The 20760-nt window shown below is 36.4% G+C and overlaps 1 protein-coding gene across 1 annotated transcript in view; it reads right to left on the bottom strand.

The window, feature by feature from the left end:
* The window catches only part of LOC145674182 (condensin-2 complex subunit G2-like), a 112887-nt gene that overhangs the window by 1348 nt on the left and 90779 nt on the right, over positions 1-20760 (bottom strand). Inside the window, exons 6-8 of the mRNA XM_081744016.1 lie at positions 18824-19020; positions 8941-9183; positions 1702-1869 (exon numbers count right to left, since the gene is read on the bottom strand). Of these exons, the coding sequence (XP_081600142.1) occupies positions 1702-1869; positions 8941-9183; positions 18824-19020 (608 nt within the window). The remainder of the gene's footprint in view (positions 1-1701; positions 1870-8940; positions 9184-18823; positions 19021-20760) is intronic.

Here is a 20760-nt window from a genome sequence, read left to right as displayed (position 1 = left end):
TACAGACGTTCCTTCGGGTATGATTATTGTTCTATACTACTCCTTTCTCTCGAAATGTCAAATAGAGCCGATCAGAGCTACAAGACGAATGTTACATATGCGATTATGCAAACCTACTTATTTTACACTCCAACTATATTCCCAAAAACTATTTAATGCTCGGGAAGTCACTAGATGACATTCAATATTAGATTAGCATGTGTTGAATATAGTATACAGATATAGATAGATATATGCATGTCTTTCTGTTGAGAAAAGCAAAAAACTCACTTGACATCAGCTTTGAACAAACAAACACTGCAAACAAGTAACACACAAATTCTAACCTGCTGTGGATTCAAATTAGACATGTTATTGAATTGTCGTATTTTGTTTACTTGCACATAAAAAAATCACAGTTTCACACAATAGACATTCTACAATCATATGAAATCAGTTAATGACAGAAAGTAAACTCTGATTAGCAGCCGCTCTGTTTTTGGAGCCACATTCTCCATCAGCTGTTTGAAGTAGTTTGTACTGAATTGACGCATTATATATCGGGATCGTTTTTCCAAACATGATACATATTTTTTATACAGATGGTGCTGGAATATTTTTGCTTTCAAATAAGCCCAGAATTTCCCAATGGGACGGATTTCTGACACATTTGGTGGATTACGCTCTTTGCGCTAAAACAGCATTCCCTCCCGGTCCACCAGCTGCTGCCTCCCTATTGCATAGTGAGAAGAAGCTAAATCAGGCCAAAAGATGTAATCACCATTCGGATAGTATTCTTTGATAAATGGGATAATTCTCTTTCGAATACATTCATTTTGATATATAATTTAATTAATTGCACCCATTGATTGCTTATAAAAATATGGCCGAGAATGACGTTTTCTGCTTATTGCCATCGAGATAAGTTTAGTTTTGAACTGAAATTTTTAGGATTCAAAGACAGGAATGTGACCAGATTCAAAGTACGACATGTTTCCATTAAAATCATACTTTTTCATATTAATATATGTTTCACCATCCAAGATTACGTCCCTATCAACATTAGAAGTACGAAACTCATCCCTGGTAATTTTGTTCAGAATGACTTTTTGTTTCTCACCTGGATATGGAACATCCTTTTTAGACTTCCTTTTGATCCCTAGTTTAAGTAGCCATTCTTCATAACATTACGACTCAGTTTTATTGCACGTGCAGCACTTGAAATGGTAAATTCGTTGCTAGTGTCCATCAGTGTCAGAACATTTTCTTTGATTTTTTTCGTCATAATCATTTTCTTCTTTCCTTCCCCTTCTGTTTTCTCATTGAAATATTATCTTTGATCCTTTTTAATGTTCTGTACACAGTTGCACGACTCAATCCTTCTTTTTGAAAGTGATTCCCTACTTCAGAGTCAGAGAGTCCCTTGACTTACGCTTTCGAGGGCTGCATGTTTCTCACTGGCTGTCCCCTCAGTTGATACTGTCTGTAATCGCATGAGAGAAGGGGTAATGCATGAAACAGTGCAAATAGCAGTCTGTTCGGATGTGTGTGTCACGAGTAATAAGTGTTAAAAATAGTGTCTCATTTGAATTCACAACAAGTTTGTCATGTTCTCCACTGTTTAGATTGGAAATACAATCATTAGGACACCTTACCAGGAATTACAAGTATGTTATAAATGTGATTTATAACAAAGTAACATGAACTATACCATAATCTTACCGTGATGCAACACATTTTCTTCCAAATAATCATGGCATCAGTGTAGTAGTTAGAATAAACTTTGGACGCATTTGGTGGATCCAAGAGAACCTCCAAATATTTTAGGGCAAGCAAAGGCTTTGGCTTGTCGACATTTCCTTCTGTTGGATGAGGTCTTTTTGCACCAGTCTAAATAAAAAATAGAACATTATTTTAACATTCTACGATACTATTGGGATTTAACGAAAAAAATACATCCAAAGATGAGACATAACAACAATATACCTCACTAATTAGAGCAAACTAATATTCGCCAGTGTAAAACCACATGAGTAGTTATTGAGATAATTGACAAAAACAAATTAATTTGTAAAGTTAACCCTTGCGTACCAGTGACATCCATGTGGATGTCATGAAAACGTATTCCTTATTAAGGGTCGTATTAATCCTGGAGATGATGAAATTTGTTAGTGGTTACAAGGCAAAACTTAGTTCTACTATTTCTCCTTAGATGACAGCACTTTACTGACAGAAAAGACAAAAAAATGTTGTCTTAGTAGATGGTAGGCCTAAGGGTACACTCAATTACAACACACATGTGTTTGTTTTGACGGTAAACAATTATCAACTTCGAGATCGGAAAAAAAACTTTTGATCTCCAGTCAGTGTTGCCAACCAGAAACAGCATAAAATCCCTTCTGAACGCCACAATTTCCCTTTTCAGTCAAAATGTTCCAGAATGCAATAATTGCTTTTATCAGTAATATGAATGCTCTCCTCACGCGAGCACAGTAACTGTGCTTTATATAACAGTCTAAACCGTCTTTTAACAGTAAATGAAACCGGTATTGCAGCACGCATATAGAAAAATGACACCTGGAACGCAAGGGGTTAAAAACTGATGCTGAATGAAACCCATTCTATCTAATAAACTGAGACTGGTATCGAAATATATCTTCAAGAAGCTCTTCGTTATGATGCCAGTAAAGACAATCGCATGTAATATGATGAATAAGAGAGATCTCAAAGTTAGGATTCGTTTTTAAACTTTATTTTCTCTTTTACCAAAACATTACTGAAAGATGGACCATTTATCAGTAGATAGATCACATGGTCACACGGGACTTAACAAAACTATGTGAATAAGGATACATTATGATGCGTAGTTTCCAAGAAAATCGACATAACTGAACTTCCGTGGCGTTCATTGCCAATAATCATAACTCCGCTCCAACAGATTGTTTTATAATACTCTGTCAAATATCATATTATGTGTCCTTCCAAATGTCATTCACGTTCATCTATCCTTTGTATTCTACAAGAAGTGATCAGAAAGTAAAGTTACGAAGCCTGCAGTGAAACGTGTATATACTATTTCATACAACCAATACAGCGATGAGGTAGTACATACATTTATTTGTTTATCATCATGGTCTCCGTATCGATTGAAGCACTTGTCGCATCCTTTGATGAGTTTGAAGATTCCTTCCTGGTAAAAATTCTGTCCTTCCGTGTTCAGGTACATTGTCACGAAGTGTTTCATCTCCTCGTCTGAAGCAAAACGACGGCCTGCTAGGTGCTCCTTCAAGTGCGGGAACAGATGAAAGTAGCGTGGAGCGAGGTTTGAGCTGTAGGGAGACTAGTCAATGATATCCCAGCAAAATTGCTTCAACAGCGTGGTGGTCTCCTGGGCTACATGCGGGTGCGCGTTGTTGTGAAGGAAATTGACACCCTTGTTGAGAAGTCCTGGCCGTAAACCTCTACCAGCTGCCGGTGAATCTCAGCCGCTGTTATATGTTTCGCCCAAAGAAATCGAATAACTGAGCGGACTTCTTTGGAGACCAGTTTCCCAAACAAGTCGCCATTTGTGTTTATCTGCAACTGGCTGAAACTCTGCACAATTGTGAACTCCATGCAGTAAAATTACCGCACATTTCTCGTTCCTCTATAATAAGTGAAACTACAGAAATATGGGTCTTGTAACCTTATTTTCTGATACTCCCTCCTACTATTTAATATATTGCAATATCTTATTAAATATATTAGTTAGATTTTTAGCAGTGTTCATGTATCTTTTCCAGAATTAGAACACATGGATGCACATTTACAGAGTAATGCAACTTTTGTGATGAACGTAGAATTCCGTAAAATCCCCATTGCATCAGTGAAGTACATAGTTTAAAATATATTTATCTATATTAAAAATATTATAAATATATAAAAAAGTGTAATAAAAGCGATGAACTATTATAACCACCCGTAGAAAAGCACAAATAAAAAACAAATAAATATACGCACAACATGCAATATATGAGGTATGTTTGGAAAACCCAGCATTTTTTACATAGTGAGTCAACCGTCACAGGTAGCGCGCTTTGCTTAATGAGTGCATCTAGTGGCAGGCAGGCATGGCTGTAAACAATCGGCAATGCTCTGAGTTTGAACGGTACTAATAACGGACTCTTATCTATATTGAAATAATACCGGAGTATTCATATAATCGGACTTGTCCAAGACCGTGATACATATTGGAGGCGCATTTTAGCGGATATCGTCGGAAACGTCCTAGCACTGAACACTTGGCGCATTTAGCTAAATTTGCGTATATATCTGCAGCTACCTTATATGTTTCTTATGAGTCTTCGATCATTGCATTCCAATCCAACCCTCTTTGGAACTTCCAACAACATTTCCCAATTCACACGGTCAAAAGGCTTTTCTAGATGCTCTTTCTGTTTTTCTATTAACCTTTCTCCAATCACCCTTAATAATCCAATTGAATCTCTTATGCCCTTACCTCTCTTGAACACTAATTCTTCCTCCTCAACTTCATCGTTTGTTCTTCATTACAACCTTCTGTTCAGAATTAGAAGCAAAATTTTTGCTGCATGAGATATGAAGCTAATAGTTCTATAATAATCTCGTCTCTTTCAGTTTGATTTCTTAGCTATCAGTATCATGATCATCATTAGTAAATCTTTGGGCCATTCTTCTGTTTCATATGTTTCATTGTTGAGTAGGAACAATTCTTTCTTGTCCTTGTCCAGCATATTTTTAATGAATTCGACTGACATATTATCTATCTCGGTTAACTTTCAATTCCTAATCTTGAATATACCTTTTTCAAACTCATCCGGAAGAATAGGAAACCCTTTATCTTCCTTGTGTACTTCATTTTCTACTTCAACCTCTAGGCCCCACAGTCTACTAAAATTCTCATATAAGTCCTCGGCATATTCTTTCCATCCTCCTAAGACTTCCCTTCTCACGCTATCTTCCCATTCGTATTTTCTACTGCCATGGTAACACCCCCTTGTTCCCTCCAAAGTTACAAAGATTTCACTTCTTGTTACATTTCATCGTATTTCCCCACTATTTGAAATTCGTCTGTGAGCCGGCATTTTCTTTTGTAAAACTTCCCTTGCTGTGTCTGTTTTCTTTCGTGACTCGTTGTTTAACTTTCTATATATCTTTCTTCCCCTCATGTATTAACTTGTTTCCAAGTCTTCCTTTCCATCATTTTTTGCAAGATCTTTTCTGTAACCAGGCTTCTTAGATGTTTTGGGTTCGCGGTAACCTACTACTTCACCTGCAGCCTGTTACATGCAAACTTTAATATGCTCCCATCTCTGTTACTATTTGCAACTCACCTTCTCATTTAAATATTCATTTTGAAAAATGCATGCCAATTTTCATTTCGTACTTACTTGTTAATATTTACCCACTCTGTGTAATGAACTACTAGGTACTTAAAAAAGTTTCCTGCTTGACTCTCAAATATTGTATGACTGGTAATAATCATTCAAGGCATATAGTGCCATCTATGGAAGAAATAATGCATCACTTTCAACTATCTAACTGAGTTAGTTCGTTGGAGGCAGTCATTTGAATTAGTCGCTTGCGAAAAACGGCAATCTTCCTTTTTGTGCACCGTTGCCCTTCTAAACGTACTATACGCTTCCCGTCCCTATCGAGGAATACATCCACTAGATACGATAACCATCAAAAACTACCAATTGTCGAAAATCACATTTAAATCCATAATGAAATGAGGAAAGAGATGTAATTGAAACTATATCAAGCACCAAGGAATTAATTATTCACATGAATTATCTCAGTTCCTCTTCTACCTCTTTAACCTTCCACTGTACTATCCCGATGGTACAAACTATGAATTTATAAAATATATTTGCCTTTGTTATCATTACTCTTGTGGACTTCTTCTCTTTTCTTTTATCTCATCAAGAAACAAGTTTGCGCAATTACACTCGCCTTTTATAAATTATACTAAAATGTCTAGGGGAATTTTATATCTAATTTATCTTAGTCTCAAGGGAACGATTTTTAGACATATAAATCATAGAACACATTTTTGATTTGTCAGTTTGTTTACTAAATAAAGAGAGTTTTGGTTTTTATGAAATTTTCTAAGATAACTTGTTCCTGAGTAGAATTCTTAATTTAAATTGATAAGACACTAATTGGGGTGGGTCTGTGGAGTTACTAACCCGCGTTCACTTTCAAGCTGTTAGTACACTCCTTAATTTGTTTCTATCAGCACTGCTAGTCACTTATACAATGCGTCATCTAAAGCCCTGTCGTGAAACTCATCGAACCTGGATTCCGTTCCACTTAAAGAAACTAGCTAATTTATTCTGGTTAGGTGTAGGTTAGGAAAAGTACAATTTGGATCCATATATTTAATCCCAGGTAGAATTCTTAAGTAAGAAATTTTCTTTATCAGTTTTGTCTATGTTTCAAGACTAGGCCTCAATAACGTAGAATCCCGACTATAGAATTCTTACTCTTAATAATTCTAAGCGAACACTCGCTGTGTGCTCTATGGAACATCAGTTATGCCCAATCTCCGCTATTCCTTCCCTAATCTCCTGTTTCTTGGGAATCTAGAAATTAAATATTAATCACTCCCTAATTAAAATCCATCTAAAACACCTCTCAAAATTTCCGTCCTACACTTCGAATAAATTTAAATGTGAAACTCAAGATAACTAACGGATTCATAAAGAAGTACATAGCCCACGAATTTAAAAAAGTCATAACCTTAGTTCTCGCTCAGAATCAGCAACCTAAAACCACATTACTCAGTGATACTCCTAACAAACAGAATAACTACTTTGGTTCTCACTAGGAACCTCCTATACAGCCACATCTCTCAAAGCTAGATTCAAAAGTATTAAAGCCTAACCAGGTCCTCATTCGGAAGCTCCAGCCTACAAAACCCACATCATTCAGTGGCTGTCTCCAGAAAGTGAAGCCCTCTTACTCAATATCGTCTCGTATTTATAGTAGTCCACGGAGTTTCCTCTTCAAAGAAAGAAAAAAAAAGTTCGCTTCTGCAACCCCGGCGAGAAGTGTTTCCACCCTAAAGAAAAGTTATTAAGCATACATAATATAGAAGTCATTTACAAATTCAGTATACAAGTTAACTAATTAACTAACTAACTAACTAACTAACTAACTAACTATATATATATATATATATATATATATATATATATATATACAGTGGCGGATCCAAGGGGAGGGCTATAGGGGCTATAGCCCCCCCCCCTTGACGCTCAGGTTTACACTGGATAAAATGGGCTTCACTACTGCTTTACACTGGATAAAACGGCAAACTATGGTTTAGCCTCTCCCTTGATCATATCCTGGATCCGCCACTGTATATATATATATATATATATATATATATATATATATATATATATATATATATATATATAATTATTAATTTACAAATACAACTAAGACCAGGCCTGGTGTTATATACTAGTTCTATTTTGCATATTATTAATTACAATATAAATCTATACATTTATATAAGAATATTAAATAACTAGCAAGGTGCGCCTTGCACGCTGTGGGTTAATACTGAAATATACCACTAGAAATAAGCCATTAACGGCATATAGTGTCATCTATGGAAGATATAATGTATCACTTTCAACTATCCAGCTGAGTCATCAGCCGTTGTGTGTTGAGCTCGCATATTGCATGACAATGCTCCAGTCCACACGCCTGTAGCTGCCAAGGCTAGAATGCTTAGGCTGGACTTTAACTTGAATGCCATCTATGGAAGAAAGATGTATGAGTTTCATCAACTGTCTAGCTGCATCAATTCACTGAAGGCAGTCATGAATCAGTCGTTGTGCGTTGAGCTCACGTAGTGCATGACACTGCTGCAGTCCACAGCTGTTTTTGGCAAGACTCCAGTGAAAGATTGTGGTTTCAAGGAGATTCAGTACTCACCCTACAGTCTAGAATTATTATTACAGTCTTTGCAACAGCAGCCGTATGGACTGGAGCATTGTCATGCAGTATGCAACGCTTACGCTTCACGCTTAACGACTGATTCAATGATTGCTTCCAAACATGACACTGGAAGCCATTACCGTTTTATTACCAGCGACACGATATTTCACTATAAGGCCGGAAATTTTTAGAAGTAACGTAAGTAACGGAATTTCGTAAGTAGTATATATGTAACGAGAATATAAAAAATGTGTCCAGAAAACATTGATAATAAGGAAAAACATTAGTTTGTTTGGAAGTCTTATTAATACTTTATATTCGATCTTATGAGTCGCTTTTGCAAGTACTTTAATGTAAACTTCTATGTTAAACAAATGAAATTTGTGAGTTACTGTTGTAAATACGTTCGTCATCGCTAGCAATTTAATTTCCTGCTCAAAGATGTGACTTCCCAATGATTGAATTTCATTCTGGCTACAGGCTTACCTCAAACCATAGACATGCATGCCCTCATGGGAGCATGAATTGTCAATGTGATTGGTTGTCTACCTATTCCGTGGAAAATCATCTGTATACTATTGTCAGAGTGTCTACTAAGATTTTGCCTGTCATATTAGAGGTTATTTTACCTGTTATGTACTAGCGTTACCGTATGGTCACAGTACGTTGCGTTCTATATTTCAAGTTGTAGGTGCCACTATTTTAGTGTTCTCATTCTCCTATGTCTATCCAACTTTTACACAACGTTACGTCCATAATAAATGATTTATGTCACAAATTTGAGTTGTTCTGTTTAATTTCATTCCTCGATGACTCCAAAATGACAAAAATTATCTTTTCTGAGACAACAAAATCAATCCGTAACGGGTTAAAAATACCTATAGTTAAGTAATTTCAATATGTCTCGTACTATATTTTTTTCATGTAATGCATATCAGAACCTACAAACCTTTCCAAAATCCTTCAGGAACAAATTTTATTACTTACTTTTGAAACCAGAACTGACTGAGGGTCTTCAAACGCAGCGTCCAACCACTCTTCGATGATCATGAAGACGATTTGAGCTTGCTGCCACATACATAAACAAGATACTATCATGTCATATTCGCATACCTCTGCATCTGGATGCATACGTAACAACTCTGACTTACAGGGTAACACCAGAGTCATAACCTTGTCGGCAGGAAGATAGTTTGTAAGCTGCAGCACTGACCTTAACCTTTTATCACCCTGTGGGGGAAAATATAAAATAAAATTAACGACATAAATTTATTGGCGTTATTTATTTACGTATTTATTTTCTGAAGGGATCATTAACCAAGGGGATCAACTGTAAATGCGCTCTCTACAGTTTAACTACAATGGAGCGTAGCTCTGGTCAAGCAGAAGAGATACAGGTTACTGTGTTGAGAGATATTTGTCAAACTTTCCTATGATATCCACGTTCAAACAATCATCAGAACTTTATTTCTCGTCAACGACGATGAAACACATGAAACTTCATTTAAAGTGCTAGCCTTAACATACTTGTTACGTTAATGAACTCAATCATGCTAATATGGATGTCCATAAATCGATTTTGTGGCGCGGTTCTTACTGTCTCTTCACAGCAGTAGTGTCCTGTTTACAGACAAATGTGTTGTTTACCAGGTCATGCGTTCACACAGCATCACTTTTTGGGCTAAGTAAAACCCATTTGTTTTATGAAGAGTTTGATAAAAGCCCGCTATACTCTGGAGAGAATTCGAGAGCAAACCGGAATATCTCCACAAAACATCTGTCAGGACATGGCGTAGAATTCGATTATGCTTCGGTAATGATGCTCTCGATACCAATGTCCTGGAAAAGTGAGGTACTCGTATGATGTACGTGATCATATCGCCGCAACAACTACATTCACTGTAGTATTCGAAACAAAAGGGGTATTCAAATTTGTGCCAGTTTGTATAAATTGCAACAATTAATAAGGAAACGGTGACTACACAAGTTTACTAAACAAAAATATTTATTTAAATTTTTACGCCAAGGTATTACAGCTTCTGCCAGTTTCTTGCTTGTAGCATTCCACAAGAGATAATACAAGGATACAATTTTCCTGACAAGATGCGAAATAGCAGATCTCTTCCAATAAATTGCGGAGATATCTTTCGGAGACGAGATATCACTCATTTCATATTTTAGAGGCAGGACTCACTCAACTCTTGACGCCTAAGAAATCTTACTCACACCCATAAATCTGCAATACCCCCTTAACCTACACACTCCTTATCCATTCAAAGGTAGAAAAAAGCTACACAAGAAGTGGTTGTAACTAGTGCTGTCGAAATCGGTTTTTGAAAAAACCGAAAACCGGTTTTTGAAAAGAGTGAAATTTCATAAAACCGAAATGTCGGTTTTGAAAACCGCATTTGCGGTTTCGGTTTTGAAAACCGCATTTGCGGTTTCGGTTTTGAAAACCGCTTTTGCGGTTTCGGTTTTGAAAACCGCATTTGCGGTTTCGGTTTTGAAAACCGCAATTGCGGTTTCGGTTTTGAAAACCGCTTTTGCGGTTTCGGTTTTGAAAACCGCTTTTGCGTTTCGGTTTTGAAAACCGCAAATGTCACAAAAATACGACAGCACTAATATCAAGTAACGACGAGAAAACAGCAAAGAATCTGTCCCCACTCCGGCTCACAGTTGCCAGATGGAGGGAAATTTCCCTCGGCGTAGGGAAAAAATGATCAAAATTTGCAGAAGGAAAAAAATATATTTTTTCTTAAAATGTCTTAAAGTGTGGGAAAATTCTTGGTGAATATACTTTTACAATTGGCAGAATAAAAAAATAAGTTGCAATTTCTCAAAGAGGCACGGCTATCGTTATTGGGAAGTAAAAAGATGATCGGCGTTTCCTTCACGTATAAACTACTGCAGGTGTCTGGGACTTGCGATAAGAAGCCAGTCAACACATGCAAAACCACAACATTCACATTTATTGGAGTGGCAACAAATCAACAATAAAATTGTGTATTGAGATAGAGATTTTCTTTTTTTCTTTTTTATTAAGAAAGCTAGGTGGTGCCTTTTTGTTAACAAAAGAAAGAGTGGCAGTACTATTTTTAAAAACAAGGGGAAAGAGTAATAATAATATAAAAGATGTCTGTCTAAGTGGATGATATTTCAAATTGAATTTCATGAGTTGCATGTGTATAGGGATATACCTCATTTCTATTGAGCTTAGTGTTGGCTTATTACCCCATTTTAGCGGGTACCACCCGATTTTCTGGTTCTATATTCGTCCCCCGCTTAAACATATCTTAATCACGAAAAACCACTCGCTTTTTGGGATTGGAGAAAAATCTAAGAGGACTTAGTTGGTATGGTACATTCAACGTAAACCGTTACACCTCTGACAATCTCAATCGCGATTGAGTTAAATTTGGACTCGCGCTCGGGCTCAGGCTCAGGCTCTGGGCTATCTGAGCAGTGCGCGTGTGCAGAATCATTTGCTAATAAGAGATCTGCTCTAATGCACAATGGTTTTCTTTGTGTAGTTCATGTGTTTTTAATGTAATGTATTGGAAGTTCTATACGAATGAATATTCGTTTGTAGATGTTGTGACAAACATACTTGAATTAATCATGCCTTCATAAGCTACAAGAATGCCGAACGACAATTTCAAGTGTAACTTTCAAGACTCTTATAGAAGCGAATTTACGTTTCTTAGCCAGGGCAGAACTCAGTTTGAAGCAAAATGTACACTCTGGAAAACTGTTTCGTTTGAAAAGTAGGATGCAGGGAAGCAAATTGGACCTCCCCTGATTTTTATATAGTTTGTAAATTAGACCACAAGGAACACGAATCTGAAGGAAATTTGACATTCCGAGTTTCGGAACTCGAGATATTAAAACTTAAAGTTTAATATAGACGCTATCTATCTATATGAAATAACACAATATTCTCTATACGAAACATATTATGTCCTGTGAGATATATAAAGGTAACCAAGAAAGTTATGTCGCTTTTTGTGGAGGTCTGTGTTCAATTGACCTTCATACCGTGAGTTGAATGCGAATGGATATAAGGCGAAGGTCAGTTGTTGGTGTGGGTATATCCAATATTCTACCTAGTTGTGGCAGTTCAGTTACAACGTGAATTTGTGTAAGGACTGAGTGAATATGGAACCTCCACAGAGCGTCATAAGGGCGTGTATGCTATACGAGTTCAAACTTGGATCGAACACCACTGCAGCAGAGCGGAAGATACCTCAGGCCTTTCGTGAAGGTGTCGTGATTACGCAGACAGTGCAAGGGTGGTTTAACAAGTTTAAGAACGGTGACGAAACACTCACGAAAGACGCACCACACGTGCCGGAAGACCAACACATGTACAAAATGAGGATCTTCAGGTAGCAGTTGAGCCGAACTGTGGACAGACATGTGAGGAACTGGGGCTAACATTTAATGTTAGTGGAGAAACCATTCGCCAGCACCTCTATCAATTTGGGAAGCACTGATTTGTCTCCGGGCCAGAAGGCTACGCATGCAGACACCTGTGATTCTTTGCTGTCTCGTCTGAGGAAGGAGCCATTTCTGGACAGGATGTTGACATGTGTTGAGAAGTGGGTCCTGTACGAAGCTCCACGGCGTCGTCATCATTGGTTAAAATCCCATGAACTGGTTCCAAAACAGCTGAAATCAGCAATGCAGCAGAAAGTCCTCCTGTGTGTTTGGTGGACTGCTCACGACATCGTGCATCGGGAACTGCTACCGGGTGGTCAGAGCAGAACATCAATGCAACTGTCTACTGTCAGCAGTTGAGCCGTGCTCAAGAAAAACTCAAAACCCTGGAGCCAACACTTCTCAATCGCTACGGGGTTCCCCCGTTACGGAACAACGCTATACCCCACATAGCTAGAATGAGCCGGGACACCATCCTACGCTTTGGATGGGAAACACTATTGCATGCGCCATACTGTCCGGACATTGTACCGTCCTGTTATCACCTGTTCCTTTCCTTGGACACTCACTTTAGAGGACTCCAGTTCAACTCCGTAGTAGAGGTGCTAAATGCACTTGATACCTTCTTCGCTTCACGGCAAACCAAGTTCTACCGCGAAGGAATCCATGCCCATCCCGAACGTTGGCAGAAGGTCATTGATACTGATGGGTACTGTTTTTGTTCTTCCAGGTACGTCTTAGGTGATATATCGATGCTCTAAGTCATAGGTCAAAAAGCGACCAAAATTTCTTCGTTACTTTTTTACATATTACATAAAACTACTGTATAAGTTCTAGTATCTCGAGTTCGGGAAGTCAGAATGTCAAAATTCGTTCAGATTCGTGTTCCTCGTGGTTTAGTTTACAAAATATATAAAAATCAATTGGGGTCTAGTTTGCTTCCGTGTTCACTTTATGTTCGAATATCTCGAGTTCCGAAATTCGGAATGTCAAAATTCCTTCAGATACGTGTACCTTGTGGTCTACTTTACAAAATATATAAAAATCAGGTAGAGTCCAGTTTGCTTCCATGGTCAATTTATGTTCGAATATCTCGAGTTCCGACATTTGAAATGTCAAAATTCCTTCATATTCGTGTTTCTTGTGGTCTAATTTACCAAATATATAAAAATCAGGTAGAGTCCAGTTTGCTTCCATGGTCAATTTATGTTCGAATATCTCGAGTTCCGACATTTGAAATGTCAAAATTCCTTCATATTCGTGTTTCTTGTGGTCTAATTTACCAAATATATAAAAATCAGGTAGAGTCCAGTTTGCTTCCCTGCAGCCGAAAAGTACATTGGAAGTGTCATCAAAGAAATAACTAAAAAAAAAGTACTAAGGATCGCAGGTCAGTATTTGTAACACGGAAGTTCACATCAATACTTACGGTTTAGAACCCTCACTTTTCTGATTTTAAAATATGGCAACCCTAATTTAACTGTGACTTGTACAACCATCGAACTATCCCTTTCGCACTGTGCTGCACATATTACCATAATAGCCTTGGAGCAAAAAAAAAGTTAAAACACACATATAAATCAATTCATTTGTCTCGATCGATAGATGCTTTCACAATTGCTAAAAGGTGTAATTAAAAACAGCAAACATTGTTTCTGCTTTGAAAAGGGCAATCCCTTATAAAACCGCAAACACGGTTTCGGGGGGCTTTCGCTTTCGAAAAGAGCTTTTGTGGTTTCAGTTTTGAAAACCGCATTTGCGGTTTCGGTTTTGAAAACCGCTTTTGCGATTTCGGTTTTAAAAACCGCTTTTGCGGTTTCGGTTTTGAAAACCGCATGTGCGGTTTCGGTTTTGAAAACCGCATTTGCGGTTTTCGGTTTTCAGAAAACCGGTTTTCTCAAAAACCGAAAACCGCAAATGTCACAAAAATTCAACAGCACTAGTTGTAACAGCAGGAACCTTAGAATAAATATACATAGATATATAGATCCTAATGAAAACATCCAATAAAGGCGATAGCAGGAAAAATGTAGCTATGTCATTCTTTTCTGTGTTATGTCCTTTTAATACACGAACAAGTAGTCAATACGTAACACGATGTATCAACCCTTTCACTACCATTTTTGTGGGGAATGGAAATAAATTATTGTATCGTTGCTTTAAAGTCGTAGTCATTTGTAACACTATATAAAAATAGTTCCTGTAATTTCATTTCCCAACGTATCCCATTGGTATTTTTATGTGGGTACTACATGTCCCAGTGGTAATGAAATAAGTAATCATTCTGTATTTTTATTTATGATATGTACTGTCAGAAAAGGACTCGAATAGTATTTATGATTACGAATATTGACATTTCTGTAGCCTATTCCAAATGACAAGTTCATCCTTGCAAATCCGAGTGGTTCATGTGACAGACATGATCCTCGTACTGGTGGTACCGTGTGAACCGTTTGCACATTGTGATTTCACACATGGTAGATAAGGTTTTTGTTCTAGTTTCCTTCTGTCTCTCAACGCATTGTCCACATCTTCTTGTTTCAACTTCAGTTGGTAGATAGTTTACAGTATTCGCCATTGATTTGTAGGCAACACTTGAACGTCCAGCAGTTCTCTTCCTTTTACAATCGCGTCTTTCTTTCCCAATGCAATCATTTGCTCTGCAACTGAAATAAGAAAATTAATCAACGGCTTTTTTATGGTATACTGCAAGTCTTGAAACGTAATCCAAGCATTCATCACTAACGCCATCAGGAGTTTGAAGAACAGATGTTTCTACCATTTAGTTGTCATTTTATCAAAAGCATAGTAGCCTAATTTCTGGTCGGATATATCTATATCTCCCATAATTTTATTATACGTGACAATGGCTTGTGGAAAGGAGATCTTGTTTTGTTTCATCTTTCAGTGTGCACCGAACAACAGTTATATTTCCGATTTGTGACAATTAATCATAACAAACGTCCTTAGTATCCACCCATCGTGATACTACTGTCCCAGAACTATTTACAAAAAAAAAAAAAAAAAATCATATTCACTTCCTGCAGTTTTGTGCTAACTGTGGCATATTTCTCCTTACACCGTTGCATGTGGCGACAGTTGCAATTAGTAGACTATCCATGAGGCTGATTGTGGTAAAAATATTTTAAATTGCACTATGACATCTATACTTTTAATTGTCTTAATTACACTCCGTACAACTCTTTCCTCAAGTGTCTTTGCTGAGGCATTCTCTTCATTGTATCTACCTGCTAAAACTTCTACATCATTTATACAACTAATTTCAGTGTCACAACTTTCCCATAGTTTTATTCCACGTTTGTTTTTCTTCATGGCAAGTATTTTTTAAATGCCAAACCTACCTCTGAATTTAGCCATCGACTTGTCAATACTTTGGTGTGAATTTTTCTCTCTTGTTTACTGAAATGACCGCCTGAGGCAAAGAAGAAACAAACTTCACTTATATAATAAGTTTTCGATGCATTATTTGTGTCATGATGTTGGCTGAAGTATAGTTTTTGATAACATAATCTGGCATCTATTGGACGGGATAGCATTTTGATGACCGTATTCTTCAAAGACATGATTTGACCAATAATCTGAGAAATTTGGATCCATGTTATATGACGCCATAAGAGTCATTCCTAAAACAAATATAACTTCTGCTGGATCAGTGTTTCAATTTTTTTTTTTTTTTTGTGACTTCGACGTTTAGATAACCACATGTTCGCGCACTAAGCTGTGAATATAAGCACACTGTGAGAGAATATTTCTGAGGCATATCTAGTTCACCGGAAGAGCTATCAGTCTTACGATACAAATACATTTCTCACTAACCGAAAATCTTTTATTCAAAGATGGGCTTACTTTTGACCACAATACTTCTGCACGTGTTGAAGGTCCAGACACTGCTTCATCACTAGCACATTGTTCTTCACTTTCATCTGTTTCATTACCTTCAATTTTACTTCCACTATTGTCTTCATTGTAACTTTCATCACCTACACAACCAACGTTAGAGGCCTCAAGAAATCGAATTTCATTTGCATCATACTTGTCTTTTCGAGTTCGTACACTTCTGACTTCTGAGCTCATTTTTCCTCGACGACCGAAATAAACTTTCTAAATAACTACCTATTTCTGTAGCCTAGGTTAGTACCCGTTAGATGGTATGGCCTAGAGGATGTTTCATAATTTTATCAGAACTGTACTTTATAAAACAATGGTATGCGTGAGTTGGATACTGCAAAATTTGCGATACTAGTCAGTAAAATTGAGTAAGGTCTGCATTGCACAATAAATGATGGATATAGTACATTGTAAGATTGAGCAACATTTTCTTCATGGGGCCAAAGGAATGTGTGCGATGACTATGAGATAAGATACACTTGACAACACAAGACTAGGCTGAGAGTTACAAGACAGATGGAAGCTAATCTCTCCTCTTGAGGGCTGCTCCAGCCATTAATGGGCAACTGCGAAATCCATGATCATTTGTAGTGGTATGAGAAAGTTTTGAATGATGAAAATTGTTCTAAATTAACTAACGTGTTAGTAACAGAGGAATTACTCTGCAGAATACGAGGGGATGGGGTGAGATGGGAGCTATAGATAAGAAAGAGAGAGGACAGGAAGATCGGGGTAGTCGGATGGTAAAAGTAATGATATAATGTGAAGAGGAGTGGAATAGAAGAATGTGAGATGGGGTTGTAAGATCATAGTGTAAGCGTTGATAGCATTGAGGAGGAACGGGTGATAAAAATTGAGGCGTTGTTGGAAGTATTTGAGAAGAAGTTTTTCTAGAGTGAACAAGAAGTGGGGAAAAGTCATTCGATGCTATAGGATTTGTGTTGGAGAGAGAAGTTTCATGCTATATGCAATTCTGATGGAGATAAAGGAAGCCCATATCAATAGGCAGTTACGGTGCATATGATGGATATAAAGTATAAACTAATTCAACAGAAAGGAAGTAAGAATACTGCATTTTGAATTAGAGATGGAGCCGTTTACGAAAGAGGGGTCGTTTTCACTACCCATATTTGGAAAGTTATGCTTAACATGTTAAAATGTATCTTCCTTTAGTATTTTTAATAAAATGTACTGTACTACATGTTTGATGTTCTGAATAAATAAATAATGCAATGTCGTGAAGCAGAATTAAACACTTGGACAGAGGTAAATTTTAGAAAATTGAAATCTAAGGAAGGAACACTAATACTGGTTAAAATTAATGGGACTAGACCCTATGTGCATTTCTACCTAAAGTTGGAACTTTGAGGTTTTAGTGTCTCAAGCTTTCTGTCTTTCCTCTGTCTTTGCCTGGCTGACTAACTAACTGAGGATAAAATCTCTCTCCTCGATTCAAAAGTTTGGATGGATCTTATTTGCTGAGTTGTTTAATGTATTGAAATAGCGCGTAAAAGTTAGCATCCTATTAGGGTTACGCTTTTTGGCATTTCAGATACTTTGTATGAAATCAGTCGATCTATCAGCAGATTGGAAAGAGTTATTTTTGTTTCCCTCTGTTAATATTCTTCATTAAAATATAAATAAATTTCATAGGAAAGAATGAAATCTACACTGGATTTAAATAGTGTTGTTATGCTAAGTATATTACCACATTTAAGTCATTTCTTCAAATGTCTCTCAATTAGCTTATTTCAGCTAGTGAGAGCTTCCCAAATATATGAATATGTATAAATTTCAAGCGAGCTTTACATTAACCCCTTTCTGCATGATTTTTTTCTTTTAGCGAAAACAAATAATCAGTATTGGAAATCCTCATATGGAACTTGAAATATGAATTAAAAGTTGAATTTTAGATTTTTCACTTAATTTCGACGAGAAATAAGTAAGTACCATATATGACACACTTACAACTCACAAAGAACATTCCAGATGACACCAAAATCTCTTATTGATACACGTCAATATCTCACACAGCAGACAAAAAGTCGTTTGATGCCATTGATAAATCACAAAGAAGCTAAAGTGAAAAAGGGTATGTGTCATATATGGCATGGCATGCGGTAAGGGGTTAATTTATTCTAGACGCGTTGCAACTTTTTTCTCCAATTTCTGAATTATTTCCACTTTTGACAAACTGAACATAATTACTTTGTCAATATTTTTCCTGCAATTTAACATGAAATGTCTATTTATATTTATTAATAAGAAAATACGAAAACTGTTTTCTTAATTTAAAAGTGCAGACAGTGTCTCAATGTCTCATAGAGATCAATGCTACCGGAACCAGATACTTATGTAATGATGTAGCAAAAAAAAAAAAAAAAAAAAAATCCCCTCTCGCGATCTTCTATTGCTACTTCGTTTCATAAGCTATTGAATACAATCAGATTTATTTTATGAAAATTAAAATAAACAAAAATTAGATTTATTTTTCAATAAATTATCCATAGTCTACACTACTTACCTGAAGACACTTGAAGAGAACTGGTACCGATGAGCATAACACTTCTTCTATATTACTTCTGTACTCCAGGTGCTCTGGAAGGTGTAGCTCGGAAGATCTGATTCGCAATAAAACATCAAGAATGTTAAGAAATCCCTCAATAATAATTTTTTCATCCGTATTAGGGGTTGGTTCAGACTCAAATAGTGGATCATCATCTGTATGGAAATGAATTAAAATCAAATTTTGTATGTATGCCCATAATGTCCTTTCAAATAATATACACATTAATCTACTTTTAGTAAGGAGGAAAGAGGTGCATAATTATAATACTAGAAAAAAGAATGATATTGATATTGATAATGTTAATACAACAAAGTATGGTATGAATAGCGTTAAGCATAACATTACACAAACTTATAATAGTCTGCCTAAAGATATAAAGGACCCTAAAGCAATACCTTTATTTAAAAAAGGAATCAAAAAACACTTTTGGAATAAATTTTGCTGAATAATCTACTAGTCATAAAAATGATAAATGAAGACAGTAGATACTGACACATTACTACATAAAAATAGCAAAAAGAAATACTTAGTCCCTTAAAGTGAGCTATTGCTTGCTTGGACAACATTTTCCATCTTCTACTATCCACATGTTATTCCTGTCAGTCATAGGGAACTCGGAGGACCAGTTCCCTTTAAAATTTAGAAATATTAAGTGTGGGGAATCTTAAAGACTGATTTCCCTATTAATTATATATTAAGTGTGAGAAATTAGGATATTATCAAAATAAATTGTAGGACATTTTTATTTCCAATTTCTGTATAGTATGGTATTTCTGTTACTCTTTGTTTTTCTTTTCTTTCTTTTCCTCTTATTTTTTTAAAGGACTTGTGTTAGTAAAAATATGTTTTGATTGTAATGGTATAATATATTGAGAACAAATGTAGATATCTTGTATAAATCTTCCAGCACTGGTCTAAATTCTGTAGCATCCCTTTTGTATAATAAACTCCTTGGTTTATCCCAGAAAAATGCTGCTAATTATTTTTAATATATCATATTCAAGAAGCTGAAAGTCACTTTTACATATAAATTATAAACCTTAAGTATTTTCGTTAAGCTCTCCGTCAGTTGTTATTTTATTGAATAACTTTAAGATAATGAGAAACACTGAAAATGTAGAACGTGAGCCACTCAGTACCTACAAAATATTGCTATACTAATAACTGTTTTCAAATTTTGTGGGCGCCAGCTCATTTAATTATAAGGATCATAAAGAAAAATCCTAAATTAAATGATCCATGGAAAAATAAATCCTCACAACAAGAGAAATCTCACTCATTGTTGGCCAAAGTAACAAACAGCAGGAATGCGTTTCCTCCCTGCTCAGAAACGCAAAGAAACCACGTGCAAGGGAAGCTAGCAACTAATGGCATGCGACAATAAGTCAAATGAATGATTTAACACCACCATAAAGAAATCACAAGATTTATTGGGTTGATGCCCAATATTCATTAATAAGTACAAAATATATTAGAATATAAAATTGATTGGATAAATATCCGTCCAATGATTTTACAAAATAATAATACTTATAATTTTATCACGCCGTGAAACCCATGTTTCCCATTCTTCTGTTTTTCTGTGGGATCTCACTACATGCTCTGTCCACCACAGGTGGTAGAATCTCTCCTGGTGCTTGCAGATTATAACTGCTTCGTAGACTCGCCAACCAGGTAGCAGGATTGCCAATTTCTATCGTGACTTCATTCGGGTGTCTGTGTACGTCACCTGGAGAGTTTTGTGGAGGGTACTACCACAATCTTTCCTTACAGAAAATAAATTTGGGTCCACAATACACAGCGCATCAATGCACACAGGACTCACGTCCACTTTTGGTTATTTTCGACATATTTTGTCTTTAAGATCTCCATCTTAAGCTTTTTCTAGAGCT

The sequence above is a fragment of the Thermobia domestica genome, chromosome 17, assembly GCF_964235325.1.
Source record: "Thermobia domestica chromosome 17, izTheDome1.hap1.1, whole genome shotgun sequence".
Classification (NCBI taxonomy): Eukaryota; Metazoa; Arthropoda; class Insecta; order Zygentoma; family Lepismatidae; genus Thermobia; species Thermobia domestica.
Note: the sequence above shows the minus strand (reverse complement) of the source record. Positions and strands in the feature narration are given on the sequence as shown.